Source organism: Seriola aureovittata, chromosome 20 (genome assembly GCF_021018895.1).
Source record: "Seriola aureovittata isolate HTS-2021-v1 ecotype China chromosome 20, ASM2101889v1, whole genome shotgun sequence".
Taxonomy (NCBI): domain Eukaryota; kingdom Metazoa; phylum Chordata; class Actinopteri; order Carangiformes; family Carangidae; genus Seriola; species Seriola aureovittata.
Genome location: NC_079383.1, coordinates 12,569,998 through 12,595,456, shown reverse-complemented (window position 1 = coordinate 12,595,456; position 25,459 = coordinate 12,569,998). Strand labels below are relative to the sequence as shown.

Below are 25,459 nucleotides of genomic sequence, written 5' to 3'. Positions count from 1 at the left end.
AGTCATTGCCAGTCACACGTCAATATTAAATAGTAAAGAGATTTTACTGTTATTCATAGCTCAGACCACTTTCCAAAAATCGTAAAATTTATTTGCAAGATTCTAGCAAACACATTAGGCCTCATAAGGCTCCAATTTCTCTTAATGGAGCAAAGCAAACAAGTAAAAACTTTCAGCTCAATCAAGGATTAATGTCTAACTTTTCCAACCTCGACCCACAACACAAAGGCCTCTCAGCTAGTTTTAATATTATACGCTTTACATTTGGCTCAACACAACTGTGCTACTGGCAAAGCATAGTTCAAATCTTAAATTACTACATGAAGCAGCATCTATACGAAGTTATATACCACAAAAGTGTATCACTGCGCCTGGTGGTTATTATTTTACTCAGGTCAGACCAGAGGAGCCAACCATATTGCTGATATTGTTTCCTTCAGCAGATAAGTCATTCAAGCTCTACGGCCATAGCAACAGGTATGTGATCCATATTCACCATCCTGTAGTAAATGTCAGACTGATTTAATGAATACACACTTGCATCACATGTACATGTAAACCTAGAAACAGGATTTTACAGGATATGTCAGAATGGCTTTAAATGTCATGTAAAAAAAAAAAAAGAAATCTGTAATGTATGTGTATATATTGTGATATTAATTATCAATTTGATTTGTTTAAATTTCCTACCATTACAGCTACTGGTAATACCAATGCTCCAGTCAAGATTCAATCATATGATATTAACTAGAATGTTACTTCTATTCAAAATAGTTGGTAGGTGTACAGAATGTCACAAATGGAGACCATCACCAACACGATGTCACATGTGCTTAGGCTTCTTAGTTACATTAGCTGTACAGATGGAATTTGTGTTGTTAAATGAGGGAGGTCTCCATTTTTCATATTTTGGGATGTAACAGCACTTATGATCCATTTCCATGTGGCTGAGGAGATGTTGGACTGGCTCAGCTCATAGAGGCAACAGATGAACGCTCCTGCAGGCCAAAGGTTTGGATCACTGCACTCAGCTGTGACTTGATATTAGCCAAATATTTAGCTGTCTTTTCAAGCTCTTGGCGTGTTATGTTTTGACCCAAATTTTTCCTTCAGATATTCACATAACATGTCGGCGTGAAGTTGAAGTGGAAAATGGTGACAAAAACCCTTTTTCCAAACCCTGACAGAATGTGTCATGAGATTTTTCAACGAGCCTATACACATACAGCTGTCAATCAACTCATTCACTCACAGATCGTTACAAGATTTAGTTAAAAAGCATCAAAAGTTGCCTTTATAAAACTAGTGTCTGTTAACTGACTGATGCTTCCTTGCAATACCGTCACATCAGCATGTTTAAACCACACTGGCAGAGGGTTATGAAATTAGTCAGACCTAGAAATGTCTGCTCTGCATTCATTCAAAACGTTCAGGCTATGTAAGTGCCGATCAGGTCCCACTCCCCTGTTTTCTCCACATACAGTGATTTAGGATACGTCCAGGTGCTGTGTTTGGTTACACAACACGGGCACATAAAGAGGAGATAGACAAGACAGATAAGCAGGGAGGAGAGGCTGTCCGACAGCTGCCTGCCTGGTTGGGTAACACTCCAGCGGGACCCCCCGTGAGGAGCCCAGCCTGGGGTAACGTCTGCGATCCAGTCGGGAAGGAAGACTTCAAACACAAGGCCTGTGCAACCTCCTCCCCTTTGCAGCTCCCTCTCCTGCTGTTCTCCTGAGCTCCGTGGGGGATCTCTGAAGACCATCCCAGCAGTCACCACGCCATGAATCAGCCCCGTCTATCCTCTCGCTGCCACTACACTCTCCTACTGTCAATCTTTCTTCCCTTACTTAAGTCCATTTTCAACACATTTCCAGCAAAACAAATGAACGAAGGAATGTGTGCAACATGTAAATAAATACACTCACCACTGGCCCTAATTATCAGCTCCCTACAGCCCTGTCCCTTCATCCTTTGTTTCAACATCGCAACTCTGCTGGCAGCAAAAATCCACATACCAGGGACAAGGTCAAATGCCCAATTAATTTTAGCAGAACCGTCCAATGATTTATTTCTTTAGGGAGGATTGGGTAACCTGGTGCATGGTTATCTGTATGTGTTTGTGGATCTCGCATAAGATAACAGAAACTGTCAAGAGAGCAAGAATGTGACCAAATGGTGTTTTGGTAAGGTAATGTCGGCCTTGTGAAAGGCTTTTTCCACAAGGGTTAGAGTGGTACTCTCTCAGTACATAAAATCAGTTCATCAGCGTGCTATAGAAAACTTTGCATTACAGCCAGATGACAAACTGCAGAGAGGAGAGAGAAAAATAACATTTTCAGTAACACCAGGAACACCTGGAAAAACGTGGTGCAGTTCACAAGAAATAAATCCTGAAAAAAATCCAAAACAGCAGGCCTCATTACCTGAAAGCACTTCTACAACACATTTTAATCCTGATGTCCAGCATGTCATATCAAATCAGCCAAAATGTGCTCTTGCTGCAGGAAACCCATGCAGCCACAGCTGACAATCTGAGAGACAGGGCCCCTGGGACCCAGGGTGGCTCAGCTGAGGACATTACTGCACGCAAAGCAACCCCACACACACAAATACACACAGAGTCTGGTGGCAGACAACAGTCACCCTGTCATCTTCGATTGCGGGCCGCTCATGTTGGACCAGCAACACCTCACACACAGCTCAGTGGGCCTCGGCCCCCCTGGTGTCCCACTGCCGCCACAGAGGGACTGCCAGAGAGTTACTTCAGCTCTGCAGAACAAACACAGAAATCAGCCTGTCTAAAAAGCATGTAGGAAAAAAGAAAGTCTAAATATATCCCAGTGCCATGGTCTATAATTTGGCCTCGTAACAGACAGATATCAATTGAGTGAGTGCGGATTTAACCGAGCAAAACTGATACAGCCTTGAGAGTGTTTGAGCAGACAGCAAGGCTGGAAGTTTGTGGTCACGGAGTAACTCATGGTTGTAAGCTTGAGTGCGCTTCCAACAAGAGGTCACCTAAAAATAAACCTGCAGCTGAATATGGGAGCTGAGAACATGAGACTGGCTTTACATATACACACACACACACACCAGGGTTAAACATTGTTTTACAGTGCTTCTGTTCAGTGAAAAAAAGCTGCTTGACGGTGTAGTTTTTCCCTTCTCATCTCTTTCCTTTAAAATATTAACTAAACATAGTGTAACCCAAGGCTGAAACTATTAACAAAAATAATTTAGAACTAAAATGGAGGATATGTTGACAAACATCTTTGGCTCCAGGCGACTTTCAGCCAATGCAGCAGCCTACGGGCTCACATGTGTTCGGCAGATGGCACCGAATAGATGGCACATAAGGTCAAAAAGAGCACTCAGCTGTATATCTCTCACACATACAGGCCCTCCAGGAATGTCTGCACAAGGCCAAGGATTATGGCACCTAAGCACTGTGGTGTGTGTTTATGTGTAGGTGCTTCTGTGTGTGTTTGCACTTGTTGATAAAGAGCAGACCATTGTAAAATTATACTGACAACACCTCTGCTCTCGATCATTATTGTTTACTGTTCAACGGAAGGCTACACAAATGATTTACTCTCGGATCACCAACTTTGTACCTTTTACAGGTAATTAATTCTCTATTACTGACTATTCCCATACAATCCAGTGGGTTACAGATATACTCTTCCACTTGTGTCCAAAGACACTGAGAATGCAATTTAAAAAAAAAATGTACACAAAACAGCGCACGACAGAAAACCTTAACTGGGATCATGACCTGGTGTACCAGGAGCGGGTTGCTCCAGCTATTCCTAAGTTTAAACTTCGTCCAGCTATGACGTTAAGTGTTCACTAAGTAGAAATTTACACATAATTCAATTAAAATAGATTGCACCACACAAATGACTTCTTGTGTAGGGATAACTTGTTTCTAAATATTTACACATGCAGAACTTCCAGGTGGAACTGGTGTGTAGCAAATTGAACCAAGTGACAAAACTCACTTAGCTGAGCTTGGTAAGATAAGATATGATCTCTTTAAATGAGGTAATATTAACTTTGGTTTGATCAAATGCTATTTAATAATGATGTTAATAACAAAAATGAGATATTACACCTCTATAATACCAAACAGTATGCTGTTAGCATCAGAATAAATAACTAGAGTTAGCTAGGTTAGCATAATCACATATTTTAAAACATTTTCTAAACTCTGAAATACTCAGTTCTGCATATATGCTTATATAAATAATTAAAAAAAGATGCATAATTTACAAAGAACTGTTCCCTACAACTGTTATTTCTGGCAATTAGGTTTCAGCTTGTGATGCTACGCTGACTTTCCGTTTACATAGTAAATTGCCTTGATTGCTACATGTGTTTTCGAGTAACCAATTTCACACGACTAATGTTTTCCCGAAGACATTAATTTATTTATGACCATTAAGTTTTAATGGTGCAACCCATTTTAGTAACTCATTGGTTTTAAATTAGCTAGTAGCCATTAAAAACTTAGGAAGGTCTTTACACACAAACTAAGAAATGTAGAAATAGGAAATTAAATTTGACTAAAAAGTAGTAAAATTTATGAATATCTGGTGCAACCCAATCCTACAGCAGATACGGCAGAAAAAGAGACACGTGTTTTAAACCAAAACAACATGGTTTTGGACACAAACTGGAGACCGTCTCGTTAATCATTATTTACAGTAAACCTTTTTACAATTATTATTACAATTTCTATAGCTACTGTTCGACACTAAGTTGTTTAACTGATTACAGATTAGCTTTGATAATATAAAGACAGTAAAAAGTGTTTCGGGGCCATGTGTGTTTTTTCTTCAAGTCATTGTTTTACTGCCATTTGACAGGGTCTAATTAAGTGTCATAATCAAAAGCTGTAATCTCTGTTTTGTGACAACATAATAACAAATGTTTACACAAACACAAATACTCAAACACTTCTGACTTATTGACACTTCCATAGCAGGCCCTGACATCGGACCCATGGCTATCCACTCTTACTTGTGGTCAAGACTTGCTAAACTTGCTAAATAAAGCTCAAAATGCAAGAATACACAATGGAATTATTTGAATAATTTGAAACACATTTTGGAAACAATAGGCTTCAATGGATACACGAGTGACACAAATTTCTATTGGATTTTGCGTTTGTAAACAATGAAGTGTAAAAAAACTGGAAATACTGACACATATTAAATTAATCAAGATCTTGCTCCCTTTTCATCAAGTGTCATTTTGCATGAAGAGGCCAACTGTTTCCTCAGCCATTTATCCGTAACTGCTGTCCATATCCTACACATCTTTCCTCCATACATCATGGGCAGAGATTTGTGGAGAGGATTTCCTTTGGCTGTTGATCTATATCAGTTGCTCCGGTCTACCTGACATAAACCTCCATGAGAGCGTAGATAACAGAGCAGGAAATTCCCAGAGAGATGTATAATGAAACAGACTGGAGTCACCACACGTGACTGTGTTAGCTGTGTGTGTGCACAGCAACAGAGAATGGCTCCAGGAAAGGTTTATCACTTTTTAGCTGAGAGATCCCCTGTTCCATCTCATGAGATTTATAATGTCTAATTACACAGATAAAAGGGCAAGGTGTGTGTTTGTGTGTATTGGTGCCGAGGCCAACATGTGGCATAGGAAACACGTGGATCTCCCCTGAACTATTAATTGGCAGCTCGTGGATCGATCTGATTGTGTGCAACGGGAATTCCCGAGGTCCAGCAGCACATGAGGTAATCTATTCTACAGATTTCAGGTAACTCTGAGGCCCTTATTAGTAAGTCAACAAATACTCACAGCAGCGTGCATCATCATCTGGGTAAAGCTGACCAAATGTGTGATGCCTTCAGGCCCACTTTGTTCAACAAGTGTCGGGGTTTGGGGGCTGCTGAGGGTGACCCCTTATTGTTAGGTGCTCCCTTTGTGGTCGTACTCCTCACTGTACTGAGATGAGGAAAAGAAAGGCCTTCTCTAACAGTCGGTCATGCCCCAGTGCTCCTGGCAACAACAGGTCCCGAGGACGCAGACCTGCCTGGCCTATATTGGCTTGGCCCTCAGTTAGCGGTGGCGGCACTAGCCCCCTGTCAGCTGTCCCATTCAGGGCCGGGCCGGTCCTTTATTAAAGCTTTGAAGACTGCTGAACAAAGGGGCGTCCTATGTTTAGATGATAGAATGTAAGCAACTGGTTTTCTGCTTGGGCAACACAAGACAAAGAGCCTCCTTCTGAATATGGGGTGTACGCGAGAGAGAGTGAGTGAGAAAACCAGAGAGAGGGAGGGAGAGAGAATGAGGGTTACGCCACAAGTTGTTGAGATACTCCGTCAGATTTGAGGATGGGTATTACTTTGATAGATTGAAAATCACAGTGAACTGGTGCCTGTGTGTGGGAGGAACAGAGGCTTGTCAGAGAGAAATGCAATGAGCGATTATTATCACAGGTGGTTCTGATGCTCTGGTGATTCATAATAAAACCGCAGAGCCAAGTCTTCTCTGTTAATTAGAGGAGAGAGGAGGATAGAGGACTGCTGCCTCCTCACAGAATGACCTATATACTACACTATATACTACACTTCACTAAACCAGTATAAGCCGATCCGAAAGAGCAGAGCCTGGCTGATATTAGCAGCCATTATTGGCCATCAGTGTGTACAGTATGTTGGCAAAAACAAATTGCAGAGCAGTAAACTACAGCTATAAAAATTTTTGTTGGCAGAATTTTGATGCATATTTGACATTTATTTTTCTCAATAGAGTTTTTTATTTACGGTCATTAGTCTAAATAATTTAACATCCATTAATGTTAATGGTTCAAAATGTATGATCAACTTGTTGCTGCCATCTATGATGATAAAGTTTTATATTCAACTGCAAAATATCTTTATTTTTACAATAAAATTACAAAATGTTTATGTAACGGAAAAAACAGAATATCAGCCAGATCCGATTTGTATTGGCCTTAAAAAAAAAAAAAATCCAGTTTTGGTTGGGCTTTAGTGAAATAATACTTTCATTTGCCAGAAAGGATCCTTATTTTCTCACCGTTTTCTGGCACTGTATTCCTCACATGATTTAATATACAATACAACTGTAACAATATTACTTGCAAAGGTTGTTGTTACGTGGAAACATTTTCAGGCATCTCATTGCAGGTTGTTTTGCAGCAGCTGAGTTGCATTTCAATTGAGTGAAAAGTTGTGTGCATTTTGGACGCATAACCCTGAAACTGTATGAACTGTTTGCTACCAGGTTCAGGCGAGAGCCAATCAGATTGCTGATGTATCAAGTGATTTTCAGATTCATTTTCATTCACTTCCCTGGGACACTTTGATCTACAATATTTGACCTTGCTGCACTCCTTCTACAAGCACAGTGGATTCAACCCTCCTGTCGCTTGAATACACATACTCACACATACCTGGTCATGGCTGGCTTGGAGGGTGCTCCCGGTGCCGTGGAAAGTCATTTGCACAGGGGAGAGGGTCAAATAGGTTACAAAATCCTTACCACTCTGCGCATCACTGTACTGCACCTGGAAAAGAGGGCAAAGGTCGACGAATTTAGTTAACCCAAAAGTAAATACAGGAAAACATCAGTCAGTGCACAAATGACAAGAGCAGTGAAGTTTTCAGTGGGATACAGTCTTGTGTTTTTGGAAGTGGTTGGCTTGAGAGTAAATCTTGCATGTCTAATTGCCACCAGAGCATTTGTGGACAATTACCCCACACCATACAGAGATGGCAATGGGGGGAAATGAATGCAAGGGTGTGTATGTGAGATTGTGAGGGGGCATCCAAGGAGGTAGTGGTGACATCACTGGCGACCCCTCATCATTGAGAGGTTAACTCTGCAGGCATTCCTAAATGCTGTGCAATTAGGGCTGTTATGACATGATGCTCCTCTGGGACAGTCTGCTCCTGAGATCCAAGGGCTTTTGGTAATACTGCCTGCTTATCTGCCCTACTTCTCACTGGCTCTCACTCTGTGCACGTGTGTGTATTTGCATGTGTATATGTCCCTTTATGTGCGTATGCGTTTGCCTGGCCTACTTATGCTAAGGACAGCTGCAGGCATCTTAATAAATGGCACAAATAACTATGGGAACAGGACGAAGGAAAGAAATATTTGACTGACCCAGAGAGACAAAGAATGAGAGAGGACATTACTGATTCAGTATGGCTTTACATTTCAGAGAGCAAATGAAAAAGTAAGCTAGCAGGTATGGAAGAATGTGGCTTTGAAAATAACAGAGCTTCTAGCATCACACTTAAACCCCTCAGATAAGTCAGGCATAATAAAAAAGGGCTATTTCGAGATTTTCTGAGTGGAATTTGTTAGAGACACAAAATGAATACTGTAATAGCAACTGACATTATAAAGAAACCTGTGGTGAAAACATGTTGATGTCAGTATGCGTTCAATTTATGTACAATGTGTGTGTTGGTTTGTGTCTTAATATTTATGTTGGCTGAAGGGTTTTAAGTAAGTTATTACTTTCTTTTAATCAGGGGAAAAATCTGTTTCCTGTGCTAGAGTGTGTATTTCACTTTGTGCATTTTAACTTTCCTCACATGAGAAAAGTTTAATCTTATCTAAGCTACAGTTTGTTGGCCATACACACAGACCTCGTGTGTACACACACGCATGCACAGACGTATATGATCTGTGACTGAAAGCTTCCAGAGCAAGGTGTGTGCGTCTCTCTAAATGAGTTATGATCATATGTGGAAAAGTGTGGGTGTGTGTGCTCCAGCCAGCCTGACACATGGAAGTCTGCCCGTAAAGACACGGACCCATCATACCATAAACAAACACACGCTGGTGTGAACGTGTGCACACCAAGGTACGAACAATCAGGTGATGTTACTTATAGTACAAAGACACACACATGCATGTGAACACACACTCACTGATGAGGAGATGGGCCCATGGTGATAAATTGTGGAATGCTATCTGTTGTGTGTATGAATGATGAATGTAGTAAAGTGAGCCGTGGAAAAAGCTGTCTCTGACAAGTTAATCTCTAATAAATTCTCCAGACTTCAACATTAAGGGGAGAGCGAAAGAAAGAGAGGGGGTGAAAAAAAAACAAAGGAGGGGTACTTTTTAGGGGTAAGAATATAATTGTCTGGTAACAAGAATCCTATTTCAGAAACTTTGGAAATGCATAAATGTGCCAAGATACTTCTATAAGCTTGGGAATTCAACCTGTGTGTGAAGAAGAAAAGGGCTATGGGTGCGAACACAAAGATATGGATCTGTGTGTGTGTGTGTGTGTGTGTGTGTGTGTGCATGTGCAGTTGTCCACTATGCTGGTTCATTTAGGCAGTATAAAGGCCTCTGGTTGGGAGCCTGTGATGTATGGTGTAATCATGCTGTCTGATCAGCGGGCACTTGGCTCGGTTCATCTATTGCGAGCTGTCAGGCCTCCAGCCGAGGGTGAGGCCCTTCGATGGCACTGGAGGAAACAGACACTTTCTTTCAGCCTCTCCTTGTAAAGAGATATATGCTTAGATATATCAAATTTCTAATAATTCTTCAACTTCGCCCATTGTATGCAAGGGTGTATACACATGAGTGTTAATATTCGGCTAATGGAAACTACCAATTACAATGTATGTTTGACCATGAGGGGGCAAAGATCAGGAGATGATGATATAAATCAAGTTGTTAAATCAAAAACCTCAACCATTTCTAGATCAAAGATCAGGATGCTTGATCTACAAGTATGAGTAAAGAAACTAGCTGACCTATAATGATCTGACTATTGTATTTTGAATATCTTTTCTTACACTTTCTGTCCATTCTTTGTCTTTTTTGAGTGGAATGTTTCAACAGCTACTGAATAGATAGCCATGAAATTTGGTGCAGACGCTCAAGTACCTCACAGGATGAATTGTAACCACTTTGCTAATCCCTGAACTATCCTTCTAGCGCCATCATCAGGCTGAAATTTTAATTTGTCCAATAGGTTATGACCAAATTCCTGCAAAACTTATGACATTTGCATCATTTGGAATTTGCGGTTAGTCGTCATTATCAAATGTTCGGGTACTAACTGAAATAGTGAACATGGTCAACATTTGATCTGCTAATCATCAACATGTTAGCGTTGTCACTCTGACGTTAGCATTTAGCTCAAAGCACCACTCTGCCAAACTACAGGCTCACAGAAACACTTTTACCTTGTCCTCTTACACATCTTGAGTTGAGTGTGGAATCATTGTCGGTTGTGTGCCTGTGATGCCCATTTACACACTGGATGCGATATTGGATTACATAAATAAACTTGATTTACTCTAGCCACCAGCCAAATTCTGGTTAAAACAGCCAATTTGGCAGGTCACCAAACATCACCTGGAGGTCTTTCTTTCTTGGTGGCTTGTTGATAAAATTGACAAAGTGCCTGATTACTTTGATTTAGCAGCGACTCTGACCTGCAGGCAGGAAAGAAAGTTGCCTGATCTGCTAGCATCAAAGAACGTTAAGGCATCATCTCATTTGCAATGATTTTGCGGAAACCGAAATAACGAGCGTCTTAAAAAACAAACCATCTATTCTCCCATCCAGCCCGTCTGTTTTGAGTGCATGTTTGTATGCATCTGTGAGTGCATGCATTCTAAACAGGCCTAACTAATCATCCCAGGTCCCAACTCAGAAAACAGCCTCTAATCCACTTCCTTTAGGGACAAAGAGGCAGGAGAGTTACGCAAGGCCTGCGATTGATCGGCGGCACTAATGTGGAACGACCTATGACATCTGGCTTCTAAAGCTGGATGGCTCCTCTTCAAATGCTCCTCTTTATTCGAACAAACACGAACACGCACAAACTAAAAAGCAATCACAGTCATAGCGCTCATGCAGCCATGTTTGAGTTTATGTCGATTGTACAAATAAGCATGTATGGGCTCACCCACGAATAGAGATCCATATGGACATGAAAGGGGGGCACAAGAATGCAGGCGAAGTACATGCACAAATAAGGATATAGATGCACGCAATGCTGTTAAGGTAATTGCAAAAATAAATACTTATTGTCAAGTTACTCCATCTATAACCACAGAGCACAAGTATTGCAGGACTGAGAACTAGCCTGAATGCAGGCTGTGAGAGTCAAAGAGCACGGAAATAACTTAGACTTTACTATAATAAACAAACCCTCTCAGCCAAAGAAACGCTGTCATTGTTGGTGAGAAGCAATTAGAGGTCCACGTTGAGCCACTTCTGTGGGGACATCAGGGGTCAAGAGTATTTGAAGTGCACTGTTACTATACCTTTCGCTTCTACTAAAGGCAGGAGGTTGAGGGCAAACAAAGCTGCTACTCTAAAAAAGTTTGAGTGCACTTGGCTCGAATCACAGAGAGAGGTCTTAAGACAGCGAGACAAAGAGAGTCCCAAGTTTTACTGAAGCCAGTTCATTATCTAGAACTTTGCATTCAGAAAATAGGTTTTCTCAAGAAATACAAGCTGAGTGACCGGAAAAAGAAACCACGGTACATTCTAATGCAATTGAAAAAGTCGCTCATGTAATACATGTAACTTATCACTTTCAAATGCTGACAGTCAGGAGGCGTGTGTGTGTCAGCTGCAGTGATTCTTTTGTATTTTGTAAGAATCCTAAAAAACAAAGACAGGTGTTAAAATTATGAATCAAATAAAGTGATGTCAAAATATTTTAGTCTGACTATACAGTGGTTACCGGCTGCCGCCTGGAGGGACGCCAGGATGTTATATAAATGTGATGTAGATACCTCTGTCGTTACCCACTTGTTTCTGCAAAGGCTGGAAAAGATGAGTGTGTGTTTTATAGATAAGAGAAGGTGTTTTAGTTCTTCAACCACTTTAGCTCAATCCACCAGCTTCTCAAACTGACATTTGTCTCCCTTAACTCTTAGGAAATAGCCCAACATTTTGGAAAATACACTCATTTTTATTATTCTGTTATGCCTTTATCAGGCTAACTGTTTCCCTGCATTTCCAGTCTTTATGCTAAGCTAAGATAACCAGCTATAGGCTGTGACTTCATGATGGACAGATATGAGACTGGTATTCTTATCCAACTATCAGCAAGAATAAGTCCATTTCCACAACTTTTCCTTCAGTAGTGGATTTAAATCTCTTCAGAAAAGACGTTTCCGGGTGGAAATTTTTTGATTTCAACTGTTCCGACATGATTTCGCAGAACTAGTAAAAACTACTTTTGGTTTAATGTTTTGTTTTACTGGGACAACAATAATATTTGAGACATTACTATCATAACTTTGTATTGTTTTCCAACCACTTTGGTTTATCCAGAGAGATTTGGGCACAGAAAACGGCACAAAAGGGGCTTTTTTATTATGTTATTATCCATCATTAAATTGTCATCAAAACACTTGGGACTCTGTTTGCAGTTTGTGAAAGAGCTCACTCAGTACAGAAGGAGTTTAAACTGATGGAAGAATGCCGGCCGGAGTTTTTCTGAGAACAGTAACTGGTGTGCAGATAATAAAGAGAACTGTTTGGATTCCAAACAAAGTGCCAGGTTAACACACCCTTCATCTCCCCATGCTGGGACAACGCTGGCACACAACTGCTATCAGTGCCTAAAGTTGAGAATTAGATGAAATATGATCGATACTATCAAAATACAAAGAACAAAGGCAAGTTCTAAAAAAAAAAAAAAAAAGACTGAAGAAGAAAAAGATGCTGCATATTCAAATTTGCAATTTGCTGTGCTGGCACTTGAGGGTATTTGATTTAAAGGTTTGCAAATGGGCTTGATTGTGGTGCAAAAACATCATCACTCAGTTTTGCCAAACACACAGACACAGGCATACGCACCGACATGCACACACAGAGGGCCACCATGTAAGCAGAGAGACTGTGCGCCGAGCCAGCACAGCATTAACGGTCTGATTTATACCACCGACAAAACTTGTTTTCGAAGATCGCTCTTCACACAAATATGCCGCAGAGCGCAGCTGGAAGCCATCACCCTGCCGCAGAAATCAAACGTGGTGGGATTAGCCATCCCAAAATGTATTTTCTAGCGCAAATCCCAGAGTAAACACAGAGTAGAGGAATGAGACGATGACAAGGAGGTTGGAAACAAACTGTTAGAGTCTTTGAACGTTTGTACCAGATCAGGCGTTTGATGTTGATACAGAGAGATGAGAGTCAGCAATGGAGATCAGGAAGGGAGGAGAAAGAGTGGGAAAAGAGAGAGGGGGGAAAAAAAAGAAGAGAGAAGGTAGAAACTGCCAGGCAGGGTACAAGGTGTAGTCGGCACCATTTGAAGTGGTTTTTCTATACAGCCAAAGAAGGAAGCAGAGAGAGAGAGAAGAACAAACAACGTGTAAGTGTGAGAAATCCTGGGAACTGCACTGAATGGATATCAACACCAGCCACCCGCCAAGGATAGTGTTTTCATTAACATGGGATTTCCAACATAGAAGTTCTGATTCCAGCACAGCAACAAATATGGCCCTCCCTTTCCTCTAAATCCATCTCCAAAGTTCAGCCTGTCATGGCTAGATAACATAACTCAGCTGATTGCTATCTCTGCTGTGTTATTGCTTTTGGATTTAGCAGGTGGACAGAACTGATAGATGCAGTAGATACCATTCAGCTCTTCCAGACGCAACCTGGAATGTTACACTGCAGTATACTGATCTTTGATCGCCATGCATGCAAGAGGATATTAACAATTTCGAACAGGTGGCAATATCCTGTGTCATTAAGAGTTCAGATGTGACCCATATCAATGTGTAAATGATTATGATTTTTTTATTTTTTTATTTTAAGAGTGATCCTGCACTCGCGCTTTTAGAGATCCAAGCCCATGCACTTCAAATACACCCAATCAATCAAACTGATCCATCAGGTTATGTTTTATGCTGGTCATCAAAACTCCACATGCTGGTTACAATCTCTCCTACAATACACAAAGTGCTTCTGTCATATTTTCCATTTGTATAACCTCAGGAGGGGTGTAATTTCTAACTCTTGCTGAAAAGGTGCTACATTCACTGTATCTGCCAGTTACTCAGGGATATGGCTTATGGTATTACAGTATGCACAACAAAAATAAAATAATGACCTGCTTGCTTACTGTTCTGTTTCTTATGATTTGTATGCACCTTGGGTAAAAAACAAGGTTAATTTGATCATTATATACAGGGCAGTAGAATGCAATTTGGAGTCCAGGTAATTATAACTGACTTATTTTGAAACTTTAAATGTTTCAAAATGAAAGGCTGAATTTATGAGCAGTAAAACACACTTTTGCTCAATTCAGTGCACGCAGGAGTTTTGCTGCTACAGCCTGACTTGGTCATATTTGGTCTCATATGACCAGTCGCTTACAGCGGCTAATGTTAGCTAATATTAGCAAAGTGTAGATAAATATTGCTTCTATATTGCACATTACTGAGTCCGTTTGTTGACTTTATGACTCTTCTCCGCCTGTGCTACTGTGACGTCAGTTTAGCATTTTAGCAAAATGCTATAGTGGTTTAGTATTTGGTAATATGAAACAAATATGTCAAATTTGTATTACTAACTATTGCGTGGTGCTTTCGATCAAAGCATGATTTATGGTTCAAATGATATACAGATGTAAACGCATTAGGCCCACACATCCCAAACATAACTCTGATTAAAAAAAAGATTTTTTCTTGATGAAAAAATAAACCAAATTTATCTTCATCTTTAAAAATGGGAGGATCATTAATCTATCCTTGTTAAACATACAGTTTGCCTGTCCACTGGCTACTTGTGTAACTAGGGATCATGTAACTTGTCATCTGTGCCTGAGGAATCATTCTCAGTATTGGCCCACAAGTAATAGCAGCATGTGATGACACACACACACACACGCACACACACACACACACACACACACACACACACACACACACACACACACACACACACACACACACACACACACACACACACACACACACACACACACACACACACACACAGGTCTTTCGTCCACACTTCCTTTCTCTGTGCCCATTTCACTCCCCTCTTCTTCATTAATTCGCTCAACCACTAAATCACTCCAGCTCAGCCGGCCCACATTCAGACACGGACAGACAGAGAGAGCTGCTCTGATAAAAAACTCCAGCCTTTCCAATAATCAAGAAGCTTATGGGAAATAAAGTGCATGCAAGCAGTTGTGGAGGTATGCAAGAGAATAAATCAGCACTGAAGCAGTACATTTGTCTTAGTCCAGGTGTGTAGCATGCCTCCTGCTCACTTTTAAAATGGCTAGAAGTCAATAATCTGAAGCAGCGGCAGTCTGTAATAACTATTAAGTAATGTGATGGCAGAGTAAATGGGCAGCTGGTGACTGCAATGCTGAGGTCAAACCCTTCAACATCTCCAAACTACACAAACAGCAAGAGAAATGAGAGAGTTAGTAAATTTGTGGAAGCATTAAGAATAGAGGAAGCGATTGTGATGGAGGTGCAGAAAGACCAAAACATAACAATAATAAACCAGAGAGCAAAGAGAGGGATACAGAGACAAAGAGAAAGAGGGAGAATCTGTTACGTGGCTCTTACTCAGTACTTCATCCTTGGTCCATGTGTTGTCTATTACCTCCTGCTTCTTTGTTTCTGCCCTACTTCTAGCACACATACCCGCCGTGCCAACAACACGCCAGCCAAATTAATAGGAAATACACACACGCACACACACAAACACACTGGAGCGAGTGCCAGCATCCTTGCTCCAAGCTGGCGTGAGTACAACACACTGTTGCTTATCCAGTCAGAGCTTCCACCAGAGGCTATTTTCCAATCAAATCAAAAGAAGGGCTTAGCAGGTAGGTCCGGGCCTTTGTCTGTGGAGCTGGATGGTTGAAACAGACACTATGAGAATGTCCTCTCTGCTTGCTTAGTTGCTTTAATCCAGTGTTGGGCAGTCATTGTAATCCGCTCACTTGGATAACATAATTACATTACAAAAACAAAGTTACTAATCAGACCAGGAGATTATTATCAAATTACTGAAAAAACTTTGTGGTGGATCTGAGCCCTTGTTTGTTGTCGAGTGTGGTCGAGAGAAAGCCTGCACGACACACAGCGGCACATTACGTGTCCGGTGGAAAAGCAGACAAGTGCAGTTTTTGGCAAAAACATCTGAAATCTGTGGTGGTTTATCCCACAAAAACACATAAGAATACATAAGCCTTAAAAAGTCTGCCTGACATGGCCGTGTAGGCAACCAGAGGTTCTCATTACAAACCCGCATGATATGAAACATCCCCTCAATGGAACACATATTGTCTGCATGTCTCAATTACAGCCTGAATTCCTCGCTTAAGAAACGCACACACACACACACACACATACACACACACACACACACACACACACACACACACACACACACACACACACACACGGTTCTCTGCGAGCGCACTGATGCTTATGCGTGCATTCACTTGCAGAAATGTGCACAGACAAAAATATATTTATAAATATGCAGAATAGGTTATGGTTTGTACAGTATGAGAACGACAGGGACTTAAACTTCACACACAGGCTTAGCCCAACTCTTCCATTTGCACTAAACAGAACCTGCTGTGTGTGTGTATGTGTGTGTGCATATGTACAAGTGTGTTTGGGCTTGGCCTGGCAGCAGAGCTCTCTCAGGTTACACACACACAGGAAGGCTCAGAGCAATAACAAAGGCCTTTCAAAGGAACCCTCAGCAGGTTAAGATAAAATGTTTTCGCTCAAACTGATAAAAAGCATCTGCAGCTTAAGTGTACAGGCGCTGGTATCAGTGGCGTGGTATTCGCCACAGATCGGCCGGCACAGATTAAAACAGAACCTGGGTTGGCTCTTTATTAGACACAAAAATACACACCGAGCGCTAAGAGTGAGTGTATGTGTCCGCTCTGTGCGTGTGTCCAGTCCGGTAATGACAGAAGCACCTGTGAGCTCTAAATCCACAGCCTGCCAACATTGTCCACAGTGAGAACCAGAAAACGAATAGTGTGCTATCGAGTGGTCCTACACTCTAGACTCTTCACACAAGTCAACTTGTCCTGTAGCAGCGTCATTCTCATTATTCTCTTCATTTTTAAGCAGTAGTGTCCTCTACAGACAAACATACACTACGTGCGGCAGTTACAGGTGATTTGAGGTGACGGTCGTGCCCAACATGCTATGTACATGTGTTTTGATCCAGAAAGCCAGCATCTCTTAAGTGGAGAGGTTTAAAGTGGTGGTGGTGGTGGTGGTGGTGTGTGTGTGGCTATATTTGTTTCTTCTGTACAACCACACTGGTTGACCGAGACCACAATTATTATTTACAGAAATGGCGCAGAAGGAGAAGACTCAGGCCAAGGAGATGTGTGCATGCATATATGTGTATTTGTGTGTGTGACTGTGTTTGTGTGTGGGGTCATATTTATGCATGGTCACGCTAACATCTGTGCTGTCACTTTAGCATGTGTGCATACTGTATGACTGTACCACAGGGTGTCTGCAGCTTCTACCAAGTTTAAATCATGACTTTTATGACCTAATTGATGCCAGTTAAAAATGAAATACAAGCCTACATTCCACAAGTGAAATAAATGTGAAATTGGAAACAATTGTAAGCCTATCAGCATAGAGGCTGCTGTGATGAGGCTTTGACCCAAGAAGAAACAATGTGCAAAACTGAACTATTTTAAAGCAAAATTCCTGTTTATTACAAGAAAGGTCTCACCTTCTCAATTCCAGCCATCATTTCTATCACTGTACTCAATACAGTAAATGCAGATTACTTTAGTGAGTATATCAGTGAGATCTGATAACATGGCTACATTTAATGGGGCAAGCAAAATGAGCACCCGGACATACGTTAATCCTTAATTGCAAAGCTGTGTGCATGGACAACTAGAGCAAGCAGGTTTCCAGTAGCATTTTATGTTAGAGGTGTCCCCCATCCCCTTACATAAAAAGAAATGACTACATTTTTATGAAATATAATATTAAGCTTTAGGCTCATACAGCAAGGTTCAAAAAGAAATGTGCAGTGGCTCTACATCATATTACCTGCAGTAGATTCAGATGCCAGCTCCCAGTTAGGAGAGGCAGCAGGGAACACAGCACACTAGCAGAGTTACGTGCTATTGTGCACAGGGCCAGCAGAAAAAACACTTGTAGACATTTTAAAAAGACGCCCACCAAAACAACCCAATATCCGTTTAAATTTAAGCTTAATTTAGAATAATTTTCAGCGAGTTATCTTCCCGTCAAAACAGCACTTTCCCTTAGTACTACATGTTTCTCAACCGCTGAACTTCCGTATTCCTTACACACAAGCGCACCCACGCAGCTTTGCAGTAGCTTACCACATCTGCTAACCAATTTCTTGGGGAAATCTCGGGCAAGTAGGGTTGATCAAATCTGAACCAGGAAGTCTGAAGTGTGATGGGTGTTTTTCCAATGGACAGCTTGGGCAATTTTACCACCCACCTTTGTTCTTTCTTCCACATAAGTTCGCCTAACCTGGACTTTGTTGTAGCTTTGTTGGTGTGTTTCCAAAGCTCAGCAATTAACATTATGAGTGCAAGGTCATTATTAGCAATGGGAAAGAATGCAAAAGCTATAGAAGTAAGACTCAGGTTGTATGATACTGGGATTTCCAATCAATATATAAATTCTTTCTTCTCTCTATACACCCTTATAGCAGCATCTGCCCCTCGTTGTATCTCACCTGGAAGCCCTGGATGCGAGCCAGGTAGTCCAGCTGCTGTGCGGGCTGCACTGAGACGCCACAGGCCAGGGCCGGGTTCTTCCCCTTTATGGGCAGGGAGGCATCAGAAGTGGGGGACTGACCGTTAAGCAGCAGCTCCCTGGCCATAGTAGCAGTGGGGTTGGGTGAGGAGGTCGAGCCGCTGTAGTATGGAGGGTGTCCTGGGGGCAACGGGGCAGAGCAGGGCCCCATATCTTTGGATGTTATGTAGTTGACGGAGCCGCCACTGCTGCCGCCTGGGCCCGAACCACTGCCCCCCTGCTTCCTGCTGGCTTCCATCTCCTGGTAGACATCAGGGCTGAGGTGGAGCAGACCCTTCTGGGCTGGAGGAGTCAAAGAAGAGGGAGGGAGGGACAATGGATGGAAGAGGAAGAGGAAGAGTGAGGTGATGGGGAGAGGAGGAGAGGAAAATAGGAATAAAATAAGGGATGGATAAATGGACAGAGGTGAGACAGTGTAAGAGCAGTAGGTAGAGAATGAATACAGAAGAAATGGAGTTTATACAGGAGCAGAAATGGACAAAGGTAGGAGAGATGGAGGGAGAAAAAAGAGAGAAAAAGGGTTATTATTGCTCTCATTCTCAAGTGTCAAAATTATTTGCACACACACATTCCAACATCAGCTGCCACTTACTAACAAGCAATGCCAGGAGGGGTTTGTGCTAGAGGTCTTGATGGCCTCTAGCACTCAACCTGAAATGGACCTGTTGAAAACCTACCCAGACCTGATGTGCATAATTTAATTTTCAAAAAAGAGAGACTCGATCTGCAGGGGACCGAGAACAGAACCAACACAAGTAGAAAAAAAAAAAACCTTTCATCATCATTTAATAATAGAAATCTTTTAGGCTCTTGATTTTCCAAAGAAAAGCTAGTGTTCAGTTCCCTTTTCAGAGCAAAACTAATTCTCCCTCTTGCTACAAAACACATTTTTCTCCTGTAGTGATTGTAACATTGCACTTGATAAGTGATAACTGATACTACAAAGATTCAGGTCCTTTAGTCCATTCAGGTAATGGACATGAGACCCGAGACCTGTGGCAGTAAAGCAAGACCCGACCTGACCTGATCAGACTGAGCAGAATTTGAACCCAACTCGTATCCTGGGTCAGGTCTCTGTTCCTCAGAACTGAGTGGACCCATGAAGATCTGCATGTGTGTGTGTGTGCCTAACTTGTGTGTGTTGGCTCTCAAACTGGCATTCCATCACCAAACATAGATGACAGTTTCATGCGGTCTGGCAGTTCCGAGCACTATCAAAGTGTCTTCTGGGAAACACACAAAGCTGCTTTCTTTCTCACTCTCAAACACAAACACACCGACACAAACGAGTGCCTACCAGTACCAGCAGAGCGGCTATGACTCCATCATTGGTGGAAAGCAGCACTGTCAGATAACTGGCATCCTACTTCACTTATACCTTATATATACTTATATATATATATATATACATGTAACATCTCTTCAAAAGCAGACATGTCAGAACTCAGAAGCAGGTTCGGTCTCAGATCAAGAGTCTTGTGTGAATATTTTGGTTGTTTGAGGAAAGATCCCGAGCGATTTGGATCCAAGAGGCGGAAGCACCTTTGTTGTCTGACCAGCTTTTATTTAACAGGACGCAGCTTGATCCAGACATGCTGTGGTTTGTAGCCAGCTGAGCACAACAGCGCTCCAAGCTTATGTTCCGATCCAGACCATTTGGATAAATCTAATTCGTTTATGTTGGCTTCCTGCACTCTGACATCACTGTCCAGAAATGGTCGTGACAGGTGGAAATGAGGAAACACCAACGGGTTTGTGTTCAGGACTTTCGTCACTTTGTGGCTCCGGTGGTGGAAGTGAGAGGGAGGAATATGAGACGTGAAAGAAGAAGAAGAAGAAGAAGAAGAAGAAGAAGACGACTACGACATGTGAAAGGAGACAAAGGATAAAAAAGAAGGATGAGCTGGGAGCCAGTTCAGATGGAAGAGGAGGTGGGGATGAGTGAATGTGAAAACCATGCGAAGCCTCCGAAGCCCAGCCAAGGTCACCAGAGACAGGAAGACCAGCTGTGTATGTGTCTGTGCGTACGTCTGTGAGCTTGTTTGTGTGTGCGTACGGACCAACAGCTGGGAGAAAGCGCATGACTGACAGGCCACTTCCTGTTTGAGTTACCGTCACACTCACACTCACACTCACACTCACACTCACACACACACACACACACACACACACACACACACACACACACACACACACACATAGAGCTTTAGCTTACTCTAGTCTAAGGTTTCTGGGAACCTGCAGACAGTATTATGAACAATGAAGTTTGCGCTCCATCCAGAAGAACAGAGAAGCTGAAGGAAACAGCAATGAAATCCAGGATTACTCATACTACAACAAACTGACCCATGCCAGCAATGACACAACTGCTAGGATTTTTTCCCCCCCCTCCCAATCATGATGACAACTTTAATTTGAATTTACACAAGTAAAACTTGCAGGCCTGTGCATTCTGAATGTAGCGTCATAAAAAATGAAAGGTGTTAGCCAACATGACATCAGCAGTGGACGAAGAGTATTGGAGGGGGGGCACTGAATGTAATCCATGTGAGTGTGTGTGATTGTCTACTTAAGTGTGTGTGGGCGTACATGTGAGGATGTTTGCATGTGATTGAGTGCTTGAAGCTGGTGTCAGATGGCAAGCGAGAGCGTGAGAGCAAGACAGAGCAAGAGTGAGACAAAGGAGGAGACACAGCGAGAGTGAATAAGTAAGAGTGACGGAGTGTGTTTGTGCGTGAGGATGTCGGACAGCGATTGTGAAATTGTCTTCATGAAGTGGGAGCGAGTTAGAGAAAGGCAAGAGCGAGAGTTAGGTTGAGAAGTGGGGGAACAAAAGAGTGAAGGAGAGTGTGTTTGTGGTGCTGGTTCCAGGCAGTTTCGGAGGGGTCCCACCCAGGCTCGGCGTCCAGTGGGCCAGGGGAGCGCTGGAGGGAAGCCAGAGCCAAGCATGAGACTGATCGAAAACAGATAGGGCCGAAGCCCGCCACTATAAATCACCACGGTGGAGCAAGACCTTCACATAGTTCACACATGCACACAGCGAACAGACACACATGCACACACACACATATGCACAGCAGGAAATGAAATGTGGCAACTCGAGTGAAAGGCCCTGCTGCAATACCCATGGGAATAGAAGGGAGAAAAATCACTCTCTTCTTCCTTCTTTTTCTTCCTTCTTTCTGCGCTCCCTTCCTGTCTCTAAGCCACCCTGTTTGTTGTAGCACCGCATCCCACAGCTCACCAGGGCAAAGGACACTTATACGCTCACACACATGCGCACACTTACACATACACAGTGATCGCCTGAGGTGTGTGTGTGTTTTGTATGGAAGAGGAATGGTAGTACAGAGCAATAACTGGACAGCCGGTGACACATTTACCCAATTTCTCCCAGTTTGCCTCACGTAATGCTGCACTGCTCCTTATGTAGGGTATAGCTGGTCAGCGACAGCACTGCAGGCATGTGGACAACAATTTGTATGTTCCAACAATGCAATTAACCCAATTTCTAAATATCAATATACCACACCCTTTAAAGTTGTAATCCTTAATAATTACCCATATCCAACTGTTATTTTAAATACTATTTATCCCCATTGTTTTTTTCATCTACTGGCGTTCAGTGCAGTTGTACTCTGTCATTCTTCTGCCTCTCTATATTGCGGTTTTACATGGTTAATGGAAAGTTGACCTTTGCCACATAGGATTAAAATTGATTACCCACGCTCAAATTATTCCAGCAAATTCCAGCATGCACATACCGGACAAAAAAAAAAGAAAAAGCATGCATGTATTTCACGTAATGCAGATGACGACGTTCAGTCTGTGCACGTGTATGTTTAGTATTAGCGTGAGATAGGGTTGGGCGATATGTTAAAATTTTTCAGCAGTCCAACAACTGGTGATTGCCAATATATTTACACAGATGTGTGGATTCTGTTTGAATAAATTTGTCTTCACATTATCCTCTGTCCCCCAAAGTCTTTAATGTGAAAATCTAATTTCACTGAAACATTACAGCCTACTCTTCTTTAATGAAACAAAATAAATCATCTTGAGATCTTTGATAAGCCGTAAGCTGCAGAGAAAAGGCCGAACAGCTGTGCGACATTACTTGAAGGAGTCTGATGGCGTCAGATGAAGGACGCGTCTGTTTGCAGCTTCCAGGTGGAAAAACAGGTCAAATGATCAGGATGCATAATTGCGCATTGCATACAGCTTTGGGTCTAGTTCTGAAATATGATTTTTAAAATGATGTAGGTTTTCAGCACCAGCGGATCAGACAGCAACCACTAAACAGACAGAAATCAGTGCAACAAAGGGGGGTGCATAATAGTGATGCGCAGCTCAGGGTTTTTTAAGGCCTGCACCCACCTGACCCACAGTGAGAGCCACCCCGCTCTGCCTGACCTAAAGAAATGTGTTAACCAGCCACCTGAACCCAACCTGCAAACCGCCAATTTTAGCTTTCTCTCTCTCTCTCTCTCTCTCTCTCTCTCTCTCTCTCTCTCTCTCTCTCTCTTCCACAGTCAGAAACAGCAGATACAACATTTACAAAGCATTTGATTTTGATTTCATTTATTTTCATTCAGATTAATACGATTAAGAAAACAGATGAAAAGTAGCTGCTGCTGCCTGCTGTGCGTTCTTCAGCACCACGGAGTTGTGGAGAGCTCAGAGAGAGAGAGAGAGAGAGCAAGAGATGCTGTCTATTTCAGTGATACTGAGAGACTTTTACTAATCCACCCTACTTTGTGGAATAATTATACCTTTGTATTCTGTTTTAGAAAGGTGAGAAGAAAACACTTTAAAATTGGTTATGGAGATTATTGACAGCCAGGGCACTAGTGCACAATAAAGCTCAATTAAATTATCAAGGGGTCAGACCATTAAATTAGCAAAATAAAATAAGAAAATTGCCACCAAAAACCAAAAATATATTCATCCAATCATCCAACCCTAGCGTGAGACAAGACTGTTGATTGTCTTTGTTAATTAGAAACTGTGAAACAATGAACCTTCTAAGCCCATGGTTTGTGTGTGTGTGTGTGTGTGTGTGTGTGTGTGTGTGTGTGTGTGTGTGTGTGTGTGTGTGTTGTGTGTGTGTGTGTAAAGGGATACACAAGTTGCTCTTCTCCTACTGAGCATCTGAAACAGTCGTTGCTCTAAGCTGCGTTTACTGGCCCTGAACAGAACTCTGGGACCTGCATTATGAAAACACACTTGCAATTCCCACCAGCAACCATTGGTGTCGTGAAAGAAACCAGGACTGAAATCATAAGGGACACAACTATAAAAGCTCCGTAAAATTGTATTTACTAGGGCCTGTGGAATTTTCTTGTCGACAAAAGAATGTTTTGTTTAGTGTTTCTCAGCAAAACGCATTCTTCGTCTTTGAGAGAAAACAAAAATTGTGTTGAATAACAACATTAGCGAAGCCGCATTTTTTAAACATTATATATTGTGCAATGTTTACATCTGTGTTTCCTTGACAGCAGTCTTCTTCTCCTCTGCTTTTGTTGGCGCACTGCTACTTCTGTTGGAACGCAACCGCCACCGACTGTCAATCAGCGGAATAGTGTAAAACCAACAGCAGGATGTGAATTACGCCTCACGCGTGCTTGCACATGTGCGTCAGCCTGCATGATACAAACAAAATTGGGACCCGCTCGTAAAACATTGCTCCGTAGTGCTTCTTAATAGTGGGAAGGAACCTAACTATGAAAGCAGCTTCTTTAATTTAAACACTTGTAAAATCTGTCAAGAATTTGATCTGGAAATATTTACAAGAAGAATGACTTACTTATTACTACTTGAACTTTGATCACAGAAATAATTCAAGACAACCTATTCTCTGCTGTTTGTGTGGGTCTTTAGAGGGATTACTGTATAAACACACGTCAGCACAAACATAATTTAGCAGTTTTAAAAAAAAATGTTACAATCAATCTGATGCCGCAGCTTATTTTTATTGAGTGCGCTCCAATTCTGAAAACTGATTTATCTAGTCCCTGTTTTTTCTTTTTTGGTAAACAGCAAAGTCAATCAAAACAACAGACAAACCAGAAACATCTCCCATTCAGCAATCACAGACACACACACACACACACACAGACACACACACACACACACACACACACACACACACACACACACACACACACACACACACACACACACACAAAAAAAACGGAGACCAGCTGTATCTGTTTGAATGAGTTGTAAATGGTGTTTATGCAATAAACATTATTCAGACATTAGCGTCGTGTGAGTGTTGTGTGGTTTGGGCAACTTTAAAGAGGTAATTAGCAGACAGTTAAGCCTCATGCTGAGTGTGAGATAAACTTAGAGTGGGAATGGCACTGGACCAAAGACACACTCCCAGCCAACAATAGGAATAATCACCAAATTAGGGAAGACTTCGTTTCCCAGGGGGCTCTGCTCTGGAGGTATTGGGCAATTCCTGTAGCTTGGGCTACCATGGAAACCACAACCACAAAAATGGTTTATCCGAGAAAACAATCATTTATCTATAAACACAATTTAGATGATATATTATTCCAAAAATTGGACTAAATCACAGATATGAGTGCTATTTAATTTGTGGCAGGAGCCCCATTCTCATCTGGATTCTGTAT

General features: G+C 41.9%; 1 protein-coding gene across 1 annotated transcript in view; it reads right to left on the bottom strand.

The window, feature by feature from the left end:
* stau2 (staufen double-stranded RNA binding protein 2) overlaps positions 1 to 25,459 on the bottom strand; it is an 88,471-nt gene that overhangs the window by 20,314 nt on the left and 42,698 nt on the right. The window contains exons 12-13 of the mRNA XM_056364268.1: positions 18,739 to 19,100; positions 7,448 to 7,561 (exon numbers count right to left, since the gene is read on the bottom strand). Of these exons, the coding sequence (XP_056220243.1) occupies positions 7,448 to 7,561; positions 18,739 to 19,100 (476 nt within the window). The remainder of the gene's footprint in view (positions 1 to 7,447; positions 7,562 to 18,738; positions 19,101 to 25,459) is intronic.